General features: G+C 39.5%; 1 protein-coding gene and 1 long non-coding RNA gene across 2 annotated transcripts; one reads left to right on the plus strand and one right to left on the minus strand.

Annotated features, from left to right (window-relative positions):
* Nucleotides 1–4,695: 4,695 nt before the first annotated feature.
* wdr13 (WD repeat domain 13) lies at nucleotides 4,696–12,618 on the minus strand. The gene is made up of 10 exons (XM_040008124.1): nucleotides 12,539–12,618; nucleotides 11,931–12,018; nucleotides 11,572–11,803; nucleotides 11,052–11,161; nucleotides 10,666–10,796; nucleotides 10,265–10,572; nucleotides 7,828–8,008; nucleotides 7,538–7,679; nucleotides 7,267–7,385; nucleotides 4,696–5,608 (listed from the first exon to the last, which is right to left on the minus strand). The coding sequence occupies exons 2-10, from the start codon at nucleotides 11,969–11,971 to the stop codon at nucleotides 5,424–5,426; spliced, it is 1,449 nt and encodes a 482-aa protein (XP_039864058.1). The 5' UTR covers nucleotides 11,972–12,018; nucleotides 12,539–12,618; the 3' UTR covers nucleotides 4,696–5,423.
* A 60-nt stretch (nucleotides 12,619–12,678) lies between these two features.
* Nucleotides 12,679–15,257, plus strand: LOC120719149. The gene is made up of 4 exons (XR_005692627.1): nucleotides 12,679–13,464; nucleotides 13,625–13,656; nucleotides 13,742–13,811; nucleotides 14,002–15,257. It is a non-coding gene; the product is annotated as an uncharacterized LOC120719149 (long non-coding RNA).
* Nucleotides 15,258–15,386: the final 129 nt, after the last annotated feature.

Raw genomic sequence — 15,386 nt, forward strand, 5'->3', positions numbered from 1 at the left:
AAAACACCTGATAGGCCCATAAAGTGTATCAGTGAATTATGATGTGGAGCTTCATAAAAAGGCAGCTTAAATGCTCATTTCCACCTCCATATGTTTATTCAAAGCCTCTTCTGGAGAAGCTTTGGATGATTCAGTGTTAGAAATAATCCCTATTTATCTTATACTTGGTTCATCATCTTGGTGACATCACAGAGAGCCAAAGGTAGCAGAAATGTAAGAAAGAGAGCATTTAGATCAGTTGAAACCTGAGCTTTTGGATCACAGACATTACTTGCAAATATGCTACCCCTATCCTTGACGCTAATATGAGCGTCTTCTATTGTAACAGTGCATAAATGCAGAAAATAAGGAAAAACCTAACTGGCCTTTTTGAATATAATGAAACATTCCTGCAATAAAACCAAAGGTCACGTTATGCAACTCTAGGATGTTCATAAGGTCACAATAAACTGCTGTTTATACCAGACGAAGCTAATCTTTAAGGTTCAAAGTGTACTCAACTGAATGAATGAAATGGATCCATTTGAAAGTGGAATACTGTGGAATACTGTGTTATTTTCTTTTATACTAATGGTCATGCACAGGAGTAACCTCTGGAGATGATGGGTTGCAGTAATTTCATAATCATTAGTATTTCTGTATTGGTTAGATTGTATGGTGTATTCTAAAAGATAACAATTAATACAGCAGAAAACTGAAAAAACGGCCGCTGTATAAATTATGTAAATTAAAAGTAGCTTTTTCTTTCACCTACCGTTTTCAAGTGGCAGCTGTTGAATCTTTTGTGCAAACTGCAGAAAGGGTTTTAAGGGGTATCTAATCCCTCAAAAGACCATAAAAACACATTTTATATTTTAAAATAGGCAGAATTAGTGCTCATGCTAAGATATTTGGATCAATATCTCTACAAGTATCGGGATCCTAAACGAATAGTAGACATATGATCATAGAAAATAATTTTGGATATACTTTATGGTTAACTCCTCTGCAGGATAAGAAACATCAATGTAGTGTAAAAAAAAACCCCCAGCTCATACAGATTCCACATGTACAGCAAGCCTTATGCAACAGCAGTGCTTCTGACACGTTAAAAGAAAATGGATGGCTTGGAAGAAAAATACTTCATTGTTGTAATTAGGACATGATTGAAATCCAGTCACTGTGTGGTTATGTAATGTCTTGATAAACAATTAGCCTATATTTTAAATTTGAATGAGAGATAATTTCCTTTGTCTTAATTGCTGTGCTCAAGCTGACGAAAAGGATGTTTCTATAGTGAGCAGCATCAATTGTGTGAACGCCCTCTAAATAGTCCAGGTTTAACAGGTTGCATCCAACTGTGCCTCTCTGTCTCCCCAGAACTGATGCTGAAGATTCATCTAAGCGCTTATTTTTAGTTTTCTTCCCACTTCTCTCCAAGATTCACAACAACATAGGCGGTATTACTCATTTGTGAAAGCTCACCCCCGCCCGCTGTACGTTCTGAGGATGCAGAGTGCTGCATAGGCCTTGTTGCACTGTCCTATCAGAAAACATGTGGTCACGCGGGTGAAGTTTTGTGTTGACCTCGTAGACAATTCTCTTTTTTTTTTTTGTTTGTTTGTTTTTGATCAGCACCTATCATGGCTGCTTCAAACAAAGCCGGCGTTCCTTCCTTGCAGTGTATCCAAACTTGCATGTCGCAAACTCCTTACCAACCTTGAGAAGAATGTAATCGAGTGTGAAAGTGCTGTGCTGGAAATTTTGAAACTACAGGTTCCTTTGAACGCTGTGCTTTTCAATTACTTTAATTCAATCTCTTTTTCACTTGGTAATTTCTTTCTTTTCTCTGCACTGTGTAGAGACTGCAATGCAAACTGCAGTCACAATTTGTGAGCGCAGTGATTTCCAATGCAGGGGTGTGCAGTCATTTTAATATTATTTTTTTCTAATAGTTCTTTTTACTGCAAATTCTATAATATTTTCACCCATTTAAATTTTAGAAACATTATGTAAATTAAAATAAAAAGTAAATTATGTTTAGTTAAACTAGCCACACAAAAATAATCAACAAGCGTGACACCACCATGGCCAGTGAGGCCATTCTAGCCAGTCCTCTGACCTCACACAACCAACAAAGGCCTGTAAGTGTTGCTACACTTCCTCAGAGAGGACGAGTTAACTCCACTAAACACTGTTTTCAGTGGAGCTTAAATATTATGAGTCTTCAAGTTGTACATCTAAAGAGGGGGAAATTATTATTTAATCTCGTGTTGAATTTGTAAGTTTGCTCACTTACAAAGAAATGAACAGACTCTAATTATATGGTTGTTTCATTTTAATGGAGTGAAACAGAACATCAACCAAAAAATCAGTTTATAACTTTTTCCGTAATGAGGATTTTTGGTTGATTTCTTGTGACTCCCCCCAAAAATCAAAAGCAAAATCAAGCTACCATGAAAACTGGAGTTAATTTCTTTGTAAGTGAGCAAATTTACAAATTCATCAGGGGATCAAATAATTATGTCCCACACCAAATATAGCCGTCATGAGTGAGTGACTAAAAAAAAGTATTTGGGATACAGATCAGTGGGATAAATGTTTCACAGGATGCTCAGAAGAATAACATCAGTTAAAGGATCGGAAAGAAAGAGGAAGTATTGACAAAAGCACTATATTGATAATGTGAGCAATTTGTGACAACTTACATAAAGGAACTTCCCTAATAACAGTACTCAGCAGTGCTTCAAATTCACTGCTAACATCAACATGCTAACATGGTGATCAGATTAAAAAGTGACAGCAGTTCTAGTGTTTAATTTGATGCCAAACTGGAACAAGATACACTCACTGGCCACTTGTTTGCTTATAGAACTGCCTTAATTCTTTGTAGCACAGATTCAACGAGGTGCTGGAAGCTTTCCTCAGAGACTTTGGTCCACGTTGACGTGATAGCATCACAGTGTAGATTTGTCAGCTGTGCATCCATGGTGTGAATCTCCTGTTCCACTACATGGCAGATGTCCTCTATTGGATTGAGATCTGGTGACTGTGAAACCAGTTTATGACAGTTTGAGCTTCGTGACATGGCGCTTTATGCTGCTGGAAGCAGTCGTCAGAAGATGAGTACAGCAGCAAAACTCGGTGTTGTCACGCTGTGTTGTTTAAACAATGCTCAGTTGTTGCTAAGAGGCCCAAAGTGTGCCAAGAAAATATTCCCCACACCAGACCACTACCTGCAGCAGCCCGAACCACTGACACAAGGCAGGGTGGATCCATGTTTTCATGCCGTTTACACCCAGTTCTCACCCCTGTTGCAACAGCAATTGAGATTCATCAGACCAGGCAATGTTTTAGCAATCTTCTGTTACTCAATTTTGTTAATGCTATGCAAATTGTAGCCTCAGTTTCCCGTTCTGAGCTGACAGGAGTGCCACCCAGTGTGGTCTTCTGCTATCTAGGCCATCTACTTCAAGGTTAGAAGTAGTGTGTGTTCAGCAGTGCTCTTCTACATACCTCAGTTGTAACGTGTTGTTATTTGAGTTACTGTTGCCTTTATCAATTCAAAGCAGGTTTTTTCACCCAGAGAACTGCCATTCACTGGATATTTTCTCTTTCTCACATGATTGTCTATAAAAGATGGCTGTGTGGGAAAATCCCAGCAGATCAGCAGTTTCTGAAATACCCAGACCAACCCATCTGGGACAAAAAAACCACATCACGTCCAAAGTCGCTTGAATCATCTTTCTTCCCCATTTTGTTACACGTTTTGAACTTCAGCATGTCATCTTGACTGTGTCTAAGTGTTACTGCCCTGTGATTGGCTGGTTAGAGATTTGCATTAACAATTACTTGACCAGGTGTATGTAATGGATTGGCTTATGAATATGGAACCATGGTTATCAAGAATCTGATTACATTTCTTATTAGATTAGCAAAAGAAAGAGGGCAATCACCAAAGTGAAAGTCATCCACAAGTGATACAAAATATTTAAGGTATAGAGATTTTTGAGATATTTCAATTCAATATCCAGTTTTATTTGTGTCAAATCACAACACCAGTCGCCTCAAGGCACTTTATATTGTAAAGTACAGTCCCCACAATAATACAAAGAAAACAGAAAACCCCAACAATGAAAAGAACACCGTTGGAGCAAGCAATGGCGACAGTGAGAAGGGAAAAAAAATCCCTTTTAACAGGAAGAAACCTCTGGCAGAACCAGCCGTCCCTCAGGGAGGGACAGCCACCTGCTGGGATCGATTTCACTCAGCATTAAGGCAGAATGCAAAATCAACCAAGATCAGAAAAGTCAAGATCACTGGATAGATTGCTATTCAGTAAAAAGGACTAGATGTTACAGTCCCTGATAATGCATGGGGACTGTAACATCTAGTCCTTTTTACTGAATAGCAATCTATCCAGTGCATTTTGCCACCAGATTGATGAACTATGTTATGTTTTAGTCTTTAAGACCATGTTGGTAGGATGGCCTTTATACCCAGAGAAGAATTTACCGCTCTCCATATACAATAAACCATCTCTGAACACCAGAAATGACTGTTCCAGTGTATATCTTGAAGACCCACACTATGACTAATATTCTCCTACACTGTAGGTTTGACCACTTTACTACTCTGAGCACCTCTGGTATGCACATTTCCGTTTCCAATTATACCGAGATCCATGTATGCCATGAAAAAGGCAGCAAAGGCAACTGACATTTACAATAGTTTATTGTGGATTTGTGAAATAAATTAAATGAATCAGCAACCAGCTTGACCCGAGTATACACGCGCACACACACATACAAGTTAAGTACAAACACATACTTAAAAACACCCTTTAATCTTTTTTGTGATGATTTGATATGCCTGATCCGGATTTCAGTTTCATGCACATGGTCTCAAATGCAAAACAGCAACTGAAAGCAAATAAGGCCATTTTACTACACTTGATTACACTGATTGAATAACAGTTACATAAATAGTGAACTAGATCTATGCCAGAGGGACTGTCAGTGTGATATAAAGTGTTTTTTGTTTTGTTTTTTTTGGAAAATTATGTGTTCTCTTCACATGAAGTAGGTCGTATCCACCCAACTTGAGGTCAGCCATGACACATGCATGGTATTAGTGCTCGTTCATTCTTTACAAACCAAAGGAAAAAAAAGAAAAAGCCATTTCTCAGCTGCAGCTGTAGGAGCACTGACACACACAGCCCACCTCCCACACCATGAATTTCTAAGACATCCCTACCACCTACACAGCATGGCGTTCTGATTGCACTTGAGTATCATTACATTAAACATTTGACGCAGCCTGTTACATTCCAGTGAAAATCTACAGACTTGTTATTGGACGGTTAAGGAGCAGCAGGCTTTTTATATGCAGTGGATGGAAGCTTTTTTTAATTTTTAACATGTTTTTTTTCATTAGTGGATCAGTCACTTTTGCTCACGCCTCCAGATGATGACCATGCCGGTGGAATCAGCAGATGCAAGTAAACTCTCGTCGCAGTTGAAGCTGACATCCAACACTGGACCCCCATGACCCTGCAGCTTGTTTACTATCGCCTTGGTGTTTCGCTCGACATCGAAGAAGTAGACGCAGCCATCCTCGCTGCCAGTCACTGCAGCAGAGGGAGAAACACAAAAAGAAATGGCGTGGAGACATTACAAGGACAGCTTGAGAAGATTTAATTTGGGATTGTCTCTAGGCAAGGTGCACACTAATTACTGTGACAACAACAGGATGTATATTATATATTTTTTTCTCTTTCCAGCAGAAAGTAGAATCAACACAGAATTATCTGCACACTCTAATGCATACTGGGCGAAATCAGAAATGCACAGGTGGTCACACACTGCGCCTGACAAGAGGACGGAGACACACAGCTTGTTTATTTTCCACTTCCAGCATGAAGAGAAAGTAACACAGGCTATACACGAAGGAGAGCGCTTAATGAAGGTTGAGCTTATTCAGAAATGTTGATGACTTAGCTTGCTGACAGATTTAAACAGACAGATGTTGCATGACCACCTGAAAATAAAATTATACTCCCTGAGCCTTGTTCTGCTGGAGGTTCCTTCCTGTTAAAAGGGAGTTTTTCCTTCCCACTGTCACCAAGTGCTTGCTCAAAGGGAATTGTCTGATGGTTGATGTTTTCTCTGTTCTCTGATTTGGTGCTATAGAAACACAACTGATTTTAACTGAACTTATTCAAACATTTCTTTTATATCTTTAAGAGTCTCTTTATACTTTCCATCTTCTTTTTCTATTTACAACAACAAATAATAAGAATAACAGGCCAATAAGAATCATTAGGTTAACTAACAGTAGTTTGCCTGGAGACACAAACCTAATAATAAAAACACAAGTCTTAAAAATGATTGAGAGATAGAAAATAAACCATTAAATCTAGCAAGGACAGACTTTGAGGTTGAGCAGCGTTATAGTTTATAAAAGGGGATCCACACACAGGCTCCATATTTCTGTCCTTGGACTTTACATGACCAGAGTAGCTTTAGATGAGTCACAGTTTAAAATAATCTCAGTTCATCCACTTTCTGAGGCCATTTGAGCTCTTCTCCTGACTAAACCAAGCATTTAGAGCAGTATGAAGCCTGAGTGAGGATGAGCAGAAATATTAGTTGATCATCACAAGGGAAATATTGGAATATTTCTTGAATACTGATTATACCTTTGATTGTAATCTCAAATGACTTGACATACCAACTTCCCTGGAGGATTAGCACTGGAACTCATTTTCATTTATTTACAGAACTATCTGTGTTTTGCATGCTTTTCTTGAAAACAGGGAAAAACAGCAAAAACACAGATAGTTCTTTCATGTTGTCACATATTTTATGGGTAAATTCTACTGAACTCTTAAATGCTGGCAAGCACCTTCTAAATAAATGTGTGAAAGTATCTATTTTAAGACATGAAATAGCCTGAGCTTCTGGCTTTCAGAGGTTGGACATGCATATTTTAAACTCGGCTCATTTTTGCTATAAACTTCCATAAATCTAAAATTAAGGAAAATTAAGAAAATAAATAAAAGCATAACAGGTTCACTGCAACCGTGCTGGTCTCATGTTAGCAATTTACTTCATAGGAAAAGTGCTATCTCTCAAAAATTGTCTTTTTTTTTTTGTTGTTTTATTCCAGAGGCAGTGGTATGCTATTTTGGTCAGTGTTTTACACTGAATTGCCTGCAGCAGGATATAAACTATGGTCTAATTTTGTATTCAAATATTACAGCAGGAACACTGGGAGACTTCTTACCCACACAGGCCCCCTGTCTGAAAGACATGAGGGGGCAGAAGATGCTATGAACGAGCTGGGATCCATGCTGGATGGGGAAGCTTCTCTTCAGCTGTAGTGTTCCCTCGTTGTCTACCACCCTGCCAATGTGAAGGTGGCATAACTGGTCAAATTCAGCGTAACAGCATAATCACAAACAGATATCACAAGTAAACATGTTACAGCTTTAAAATCTGCACAGTGGAAACAAAGCTGCTTATTAACTAACAGTGACTTGCTCTTGCAGACTGACCTGTACAGCAGCAGCTTATTGACACAGGCGTTAACCAGCAGCGAGGGGTCTCTGGCCTCGCGGCTAATCCAGGAACGAGCGGATATGCTGCAGATAGAGCTGCCTTCACTCACCACCAGACGCTTGGCTTTAGTAAGCTTCCCTGTGGTTGGGTCGGGAGGAACAAAACCAGCAAAGACCGACAGAAACAGATCAGCTGCTGACCCTCCAGAGCAGACATACTCTTCAGAGAAAAACTCATTATAATTTCTAATGTGGCCCTTTTCCAAATGTAAATGTGGTAGGTGTACCTGTGGCCATGTCAAAGAGGAAAGAGAAGATGCTCCCCCTGTCATCACCAGCCCAAAGGATCTTCCCTGGAGCATCAAAGGAGAGAGACAGCACGCGGCCTGTCAGCTTACTGGAGCCCCCCTTCACCTTCTTCCCAGTGGAGATGTTCACCACCTGCAGGTGGTGCTTGCTGTTTCCCACCTGGAACACAGATCCGGGAATGAAGACCTTTAATAATTCCACAGCGCTACACTGAGAAACTGACAGTGTGCACCATTTCTTTCTGTTGTAATTTAACCTGCGAAACCCAAACTTATCTTTCTCATGTTATATTTAATGAAGCGTAAATGGACACTGCTGTGACAACACGTCTTTCAGCTTACATTCTGTACATCCGTTAAAGTATTTGTCATCAAACAGCTAAGTGAAATCCAAATTATCCGTCACATTTACCACTTCACAAAGGCTGACATTTCATTCTAAAATTTTAATCAATGTCTGCACAGTGGAAGTATTCATTTAGTTATTGAGACTGGGATAAAAGGGTTCTCTTTGGAGGTTATTGCCTCAGCATGAAAGGCTTAATTTATACTTCACTCACAAAAGGGGAAACATCTGGAATAAATGTGACAATGAATTAATTTCAGAGCGTGCTATGAAGTTTGAAGGAAATAAAAGCTGTAAATGTCCCTTGAGGTTACTCAGAAAGGTAATTTCTTTCAGCCTTTACCAAAAGTGTCGGATAACTGAAGTGTGACTTTAAGCATGTGGAAAACAGTAAAGGTGTAAGCAGACATCTGGTGACGGACTACACAGTTATTGTTCAGGTTTAACTAGCGTCTCGTCTTAACATATCTTAACAACAATTAAAAACTAGCACGCACATTCAATGTGAAGCCTGCAACTAAAGTCCGAGCCCCTGAAATTTTGAATTTCAATTTTAAATGTTATATTTATCACCCAATAAGAGAATATCCATCCAGTCTACACACTCACACATTATTGACTGTCATTCATCCACCTTGCTTTAAGATCCTTTAGGAATTTCAAAGAAAGCCATCATTTATTGTAATATTTTCAGCAACTAATCCCTTTAATCCTTTCAAACAATACATATTAAAGCACAATAATGCAAAATAAAATACATCAATTATATCCTCTGCAACCAAGGATATATGCTCAGCAACCACTTTATTAGGTACACTTTTTCAACTGTTTGCTAAGACAAATCACATGGCATCAGTTCAATGTATTTAGGCATACAGACTTGGCCAAGACAACCTGCTAAAGTTCAAACCAAGCATCAGAAAGGCTAAACTATGGAAGCACTACACTGGATCCACTTAGCACCAATTAACCCTCTAAAACCCAATCGGAGCAGGCATGCTCCATTTTGCGTAACTATTTTTAAATGAACTGGAACCACGTAAGCTAGCGCAATAATTTTTTTTGCATTTGAAACCGGAGGAGTTGTACTTACAACTTATGCCATCAGTTTGTCCTAGGTTTCCTTCCACATATAGCTTTGCAAAGATTGCATAAAAAGCACTTGCAGCAACAACAATATAATATTCCAGAAACAGGCTTTGCTGATCCAATCAGCTGTTCATAACACTTCCTACGTGGAAACAGACGTCAGCGCGAACTATCGCACATCCGCCAATACCTGCCCGAAACCGGAAGTGGCATCAATTTTGCGAAAATTTAGTTTTTTACCTTCAGGGCCTTATAAGCCTACACTGGTGTTTTTTATGTTTGACTTCATGCTTTTCTGTATCGTTTCTGGGATGCTTAAAACTCAAATTGCACTGCTGGAAATAGTTTATAATAATGCACATGCTGTTTTTTTGCAAATTTGCATTATAATATTTATTTTTTCGTTTTCCCTGCAGTATATAACTAGAAACTAGAAATTTATCTAACTAGAAATATGTGTAAAAAAATGATTTTCAATTTTTTTTTTGTAGTTTATTGCACTTATTTGCAATTTATGTAGTTACTATGGACTTAATGCATAGATATTATTAAAATTTGGGCTATAACAGTTGTATTGATGTATAGCAACTTGAACTGCTCCCAAAAATGGCACTACAGCATGTAAAAATATAAAGATAAGCTCTGGCGGACTTGGTTCTATGGTAGGTTCTAAAGGGTTAAGCTTCGTTTAAACACCACAGCCTGAGTATTGTAGATGGCCATGTCCATCCATTTATGAACAGTGTACCCGTCTCCTGATAGCTGATGATAACACGCCATGTTAAAAAACTCAAATCCTCTCAAACTGGCTTCTTGAACATGATAATGAGTTCACTGTACTCAATTAGCCTCGGTTATTTAGTCATCTTTCACATTTCAGTCTTTCATTCAAGGTGATTTTCAAAAGTAACTTTTATTTCAGTTCAACTTTCTTTGTTTTGTGGTATTATCTTTTTATATCACATGTAATATGGGACTCACCACAGTAAGGTTATTATTCATGGGTTGGAAGGTGCAGCAGAGCAACTCGCTGGATTCTGGGTCTCTGACCTCTCGGATGCACCGGCCATCCTCTGTATTCCAAATACGGAGTGTCCCGTCCAGCGATGTCGACACAATGATGTCATTGCTCAGAGACCAGGCAAAGTCTGTAACTGGACCTCCATGACCTTTTAGGGTCACCTTCACACTGGGAGGAGGTGGTGAGAGTGTCATAATGGACAGAGTGCCGTCCAGTGAGCAGCAAGCAAGGAGGTGCTTGTCATCATTGGCAAACTGCAAACGTGGAACTTAAAGAACAAAAAGAGGACAGAAGCGTGGAATACATGGAGATTTTCAGTGTATACACATTGATTATAATGAATTCAAAACCATTTACTTACCAGCAGAGTCGACATGTTGATCAAATATGTGGTGCATGCCAGCAAAAGCATAATTTTCACTCAATGTTGTGTCTCCTGCCATGGCACGACTGGCCTCTGCCACTGAGGTGGGCACCAAACTGCCCGGAGGCCTGAGGTCACAAATAAAAACTGTCACATAAGCACATAATCAATAAAACACACCTCACAACCCTTGCCTACAGCTGACCACTCAATATAAGAGATCCAGTCATTACTCAGTGCCACATAACTAGAATTACGGCCAGTAAATCTAAACTAACGCATCTACTCATAGCAGAAGTAAATCAAAAATGAATTTAATTGCTTAAAGCAATGAGACAAAATGCTGGATGTGAGCTGGTCTCTGAGTGCACTCTTCTGGGTACCTCTCATCGTAGACGGCTCTGTTCATCTGGGCCTGTAGCTGGTACGAGCCTCTACTGACAGACCGGCGATGACCACGAGCCCCTTGGGCACGGGGGTCCTCCTCAAAGTCCTGACAGAGAGCAGAAGGGGCCGCAGAGAGAGAAAGAACCTCAAAGGAGTGAGTGCAAGAACTCAAGACCTCAAACAATCATGAAACAAAAACAACCAAGAAATGTTGAAAACTTGTTGAAATTACCATGCATTTTCAAGTTACTGATACTGCCCACTTACATGGGCAATGCCAGCAATTTCAACCAAGCTGCTCAGTTTAATATGAACGGGCAACCAAAGTGTTGCTTGGCTATGTTGCTCACTGATCAAAACTCACATTAAGCCTTCCAGATGGCTCTTATATCCTAAACTTCCTTTCCAGCTTTAAGTTATTTTAAAATCTTTTCCCCCCCAAATTAGTGCAACCACACCCGCCTACTCTCTCGCCTGTTCTACTTTTCCTGCCCTTTCTATTTCTTTGGGTCTGACCTCCATTCGGTCCAGTGTGGTGCGGGAGCTGCGCACACTGCTGGCCCTGAAGCTGCTCTGCTCAGACAGGGGCCCGTAGCGCAGGGCCAGCAGCTGACTGCGCAGCTTCAGGTACTGCCTGCGCAGCCCTGGCTCAAAGCCACACTTGGCGTTCTCTCTGAGCAGCTGGCTGCGTCGGCGGATGTACTGAGTTCGGAACTGTGGGAAGGTAGGCGTGCGGTAAGCATTGTACCTGGAAAAGGGGAAAGAAATGACACAGCACAGGCAATAACTCACAAATGATCCATATACAATTACACGTCTGAATGGCTTCGTCATCAGTTTGGACTATTAAAGCCAGCTGCCTGACTGAGTCTCACCTTGCGTCCACTGCCAACACCTGCTGCCAAACTGCTGCCATTCCACAAGCACTCTGGGTAAAGAGGAAGCCACTACCAGGGCAGATACCTGTCACAAGACACAACACAAAATTCACATTATTAGCAACTTTAACGGAAAAAAAAAAATAGCATGTACCAACTGTATGAGGTCGAAAAAAGACAAGCTAGTATTAATGATGCGCTGATAAAACTGAAATATTACCCCCCACCATCACATCCTCAGCGTCAAAGGTAGCAATGATTCAAATTCTAATGGCAAATGAATGGTTGTGTTACTGAAATGTTATGCAATGCGAGTTTGACACTAGAAAACAATCCGTAAGGAGAACCGACATAATCTGCTGAACGGTTTCCGCTTTTATTTTCTCGAAACAATGTAAGCAGACGAGCTAAACTAGCGCTAGCCTGTCATTTAGCAAGTTAGCCACAACATCATATGCGACTACTGCTCATAAAAAAACACTTTCCCGTTCAATTTTCAGCTTAGACACACAGTCTAGGAGCTAACAATTTAATACAGCGTATAAGACATGAATGGTGATCACAGAGCAAAGAAACTCAGTAAAATACGGCTAGAAATCGCTCACCTTCCTTAGCTTTTCTCCATCGCTGCTTTTTCTGTCAAATCACGTGACACACTGTAACCAGCCCAGTCACTGATGTGGAGCTGCTGAATCCGGATGATGATTCACAGCGTTTACATTTAACGTTACATTCAACATAATTAACCGACCGTGGATCGACTGAGGTGCAAAAGATCTAACAGTCCATTAACTCATTAAGTACACGGCTATAGGGTTTTTTTTTTTATTCAGAAATCAATAAAATATTAGGGCTTTATATTTGTTTACTTATAGGAAAAAACTATGCATGGTTTGGTTGCATTATGGTGATCACTTTGACCCGCTGAGAAGCAAAATAATCAATTGATTAATATCAGCAATATTTTACTAGTCCACACAGAAAATGCAAAGCATTGCAAATCTGAGTATAACTTAATGATCCCTGCCAAAACCATCCACTCCTAAAGTGCTGACAAGGTTGGAGGCCAATTCAGTGTAACAATATGTAGCAGAAACATTTAAATTTCTAAGGACAAAGTGTTACCTTCTATCAATGTGGGAGGAAGTGTGATCCATGACTTAGCTGAAAAATAACAACAATAATAAAAAAAAAAAACATGATCACTTTGCCTGTAATATGATGGAAATACTTTCTTGCCATGCACAATAGGTGAACACATGGTTCCAGTGGGTTCACAATGGCAGTATTACAAGGTCAGCTCCGAGGTTTCGCCTGGCTCAGCAAAGACCTGCAGAGCTGTAGGGCGTGCTGCTAAGCTGACGGGGCTCTTTGCTTGTTCATGGTGCTCTTTCTCGAAGGGGCCCCAGTGACAGAGCCATTCACAAGCACGGGCCATAAATGACCGAGCTGAACACCACATTAAGCACTGCATTCTCAAAAAAAAAACACCATCGACTCTGGAGGATAGCCAAAATGCCAGGAACAAAAGGTTAGTAGCATGCAACAAAAAAACCCTAATAATACAAAAATATATTTTAATTTATTTGCACACCAGAGCTCCATGTCCAATAAAATCAGCAAAAGCTACAGAAAAGTTGGCCTTGCTGCCAAATGTTTAAAACTAATCTGAATATTTGTGCCATTTTCAGGTAATAAGTCGGACAAGAAGTCAACTACCAAGGTAGGAACGTCATTATTATTCAAACTCTTGTCTCAATCTGCATTTTGTGCTGCTTGAGTTTATTCGTTTTACTTTAATTTCACAGCAACCTCAGAGTCCTAAAGAGCAGCCGAAGAAAGGTGATCAGAAAGGAGATGATAACAAGAAGCAAGGAGGTAAGCATTTATATTACCTATATTATTTAAAGAAAATATTAATAATAATTAGAAAAGACATTTATTTTGTGCAGACTTGATTTTGACAGTTTGGAGCAGTATATGAAATCCCCTACATGTGGCACACAGGGGTGAAATGAAGTGCTGTGTCCCCAGTGAAGGTATCTGTCTGTGTTTTATCCCCTCGCAGGACAGCCGAAGGGAGAGAAGCAATAACTTCCAAGCATTTGTGAAGATGGCTTTGGAGACACTGCTTGGGTCCTGCCGTCGTAAACATGGGGGTCCTCGGGGCAGACAGGGCTGAGCGCACCTCCCCTTCCCTCCATTTTGCTCTTTTCCCCAGAGCCTGCAGACTGTGCTGTTGTGTGGCCTGGCAATACAGCATATGCTCACCCCTGGCAGTGGCAAAAAAAAAAAAAAAATTAACCTGATCTCCATCCATCACCATCTGTCGTTCAACCTTTTTCTGTCACCTTCCTGACATTGTCCTCTTTAGCTTATTGGATGCTCAGAAATAGACTCCAGGTTTGACCAGATCTTTGCTTAAAGCAAAAAATAAAATCAAAAAAAAATCATGCAGTCCTTCTCAACTCACCCTAATGCCATGATTGACTTTGTAACAGTTGATACGTTATTTTTGTAAATCACTAAAATAAACAGTTATTTATTACAGCAGTCCATGTTTTTATGGCATTTGATTTTTTAAAAAGAAAACAAAATCTCTGAAATGTCGACACTGAATCAAACAAAGACAACATTCCAGGTTTCATTACAAATTTTATAAAAATATCACAGGTGTACCAGTGCCTTCACATTTACAGGGAAAAAACATTGACCTAAAGTAAATATCAGAACAGGTTTTAAAATACTGAGTGATGTTAGGTCTGCAAAGACTGAGCACTTGTTCTTGGGCAGAGACGAACATTCAGGCTCTAATCTAACACGACATGCTAGGCAAGAAGCAATTCCTTTGACAGTTTAGATTAAGGAAAGACAGACTGGACACTTGTATTATTTTATCAGATCATCATTAATTACATAAATGTGTCATTAAAAGCAGCCGTGTATTAAAAATCTGTAGTTAAGATTGAATATTTAATATCGTGTAATCACATTTTAAATTACCCTGATTCTAAACCTTTTTTTTTTCTGCACTGAGGAATAACAGAGTTTTAAAAATACTAATACAACCTATTCTAAGCAAGAGGAAATAATTCAGTTCAAATGAAATTAACAAATTAACACAAAGCTAAATACAAACACCAGGAAACTCCACCACAAACTTTAATTCATGGACTTACTGAATATTTGTCTTTATCTAAAATTCACTAAAAGGGAAATCATTACTGTTGACAATAAAATTGCTGCCTCGTAACCATAATCTGTGCTCTTTTCATTCAAAATTAATTCCTCATTGTCTTACACATGCTCAAGAGACAAGCTCTATTAAAGAACGAGACTCGTCATTTTCAGTTTTTTTCTTATAGTAATTCCATGAAAAGACCAAAGCTAACAGCCTAACTAACCTATAGGAAAGTTTTGTCTCTGCTGTTAACTACAATAAACTGAAAATAG

The sequence above is a fragment of the Simochromis diagramma genome, unplaced genomic scaffold (assembly GCF_900408965.1).
Source record: "Simochromis diagramma unplaced genomic scaffold, fSimDia1.1 OVJJ01000545.1, whole genome shotgun sequence".
NCBI lineage: Eukaryota > Metazoa > Chordata > Actinopteri > Cichliformes > Cichlidae > Simochromis > Simochromis diagramma.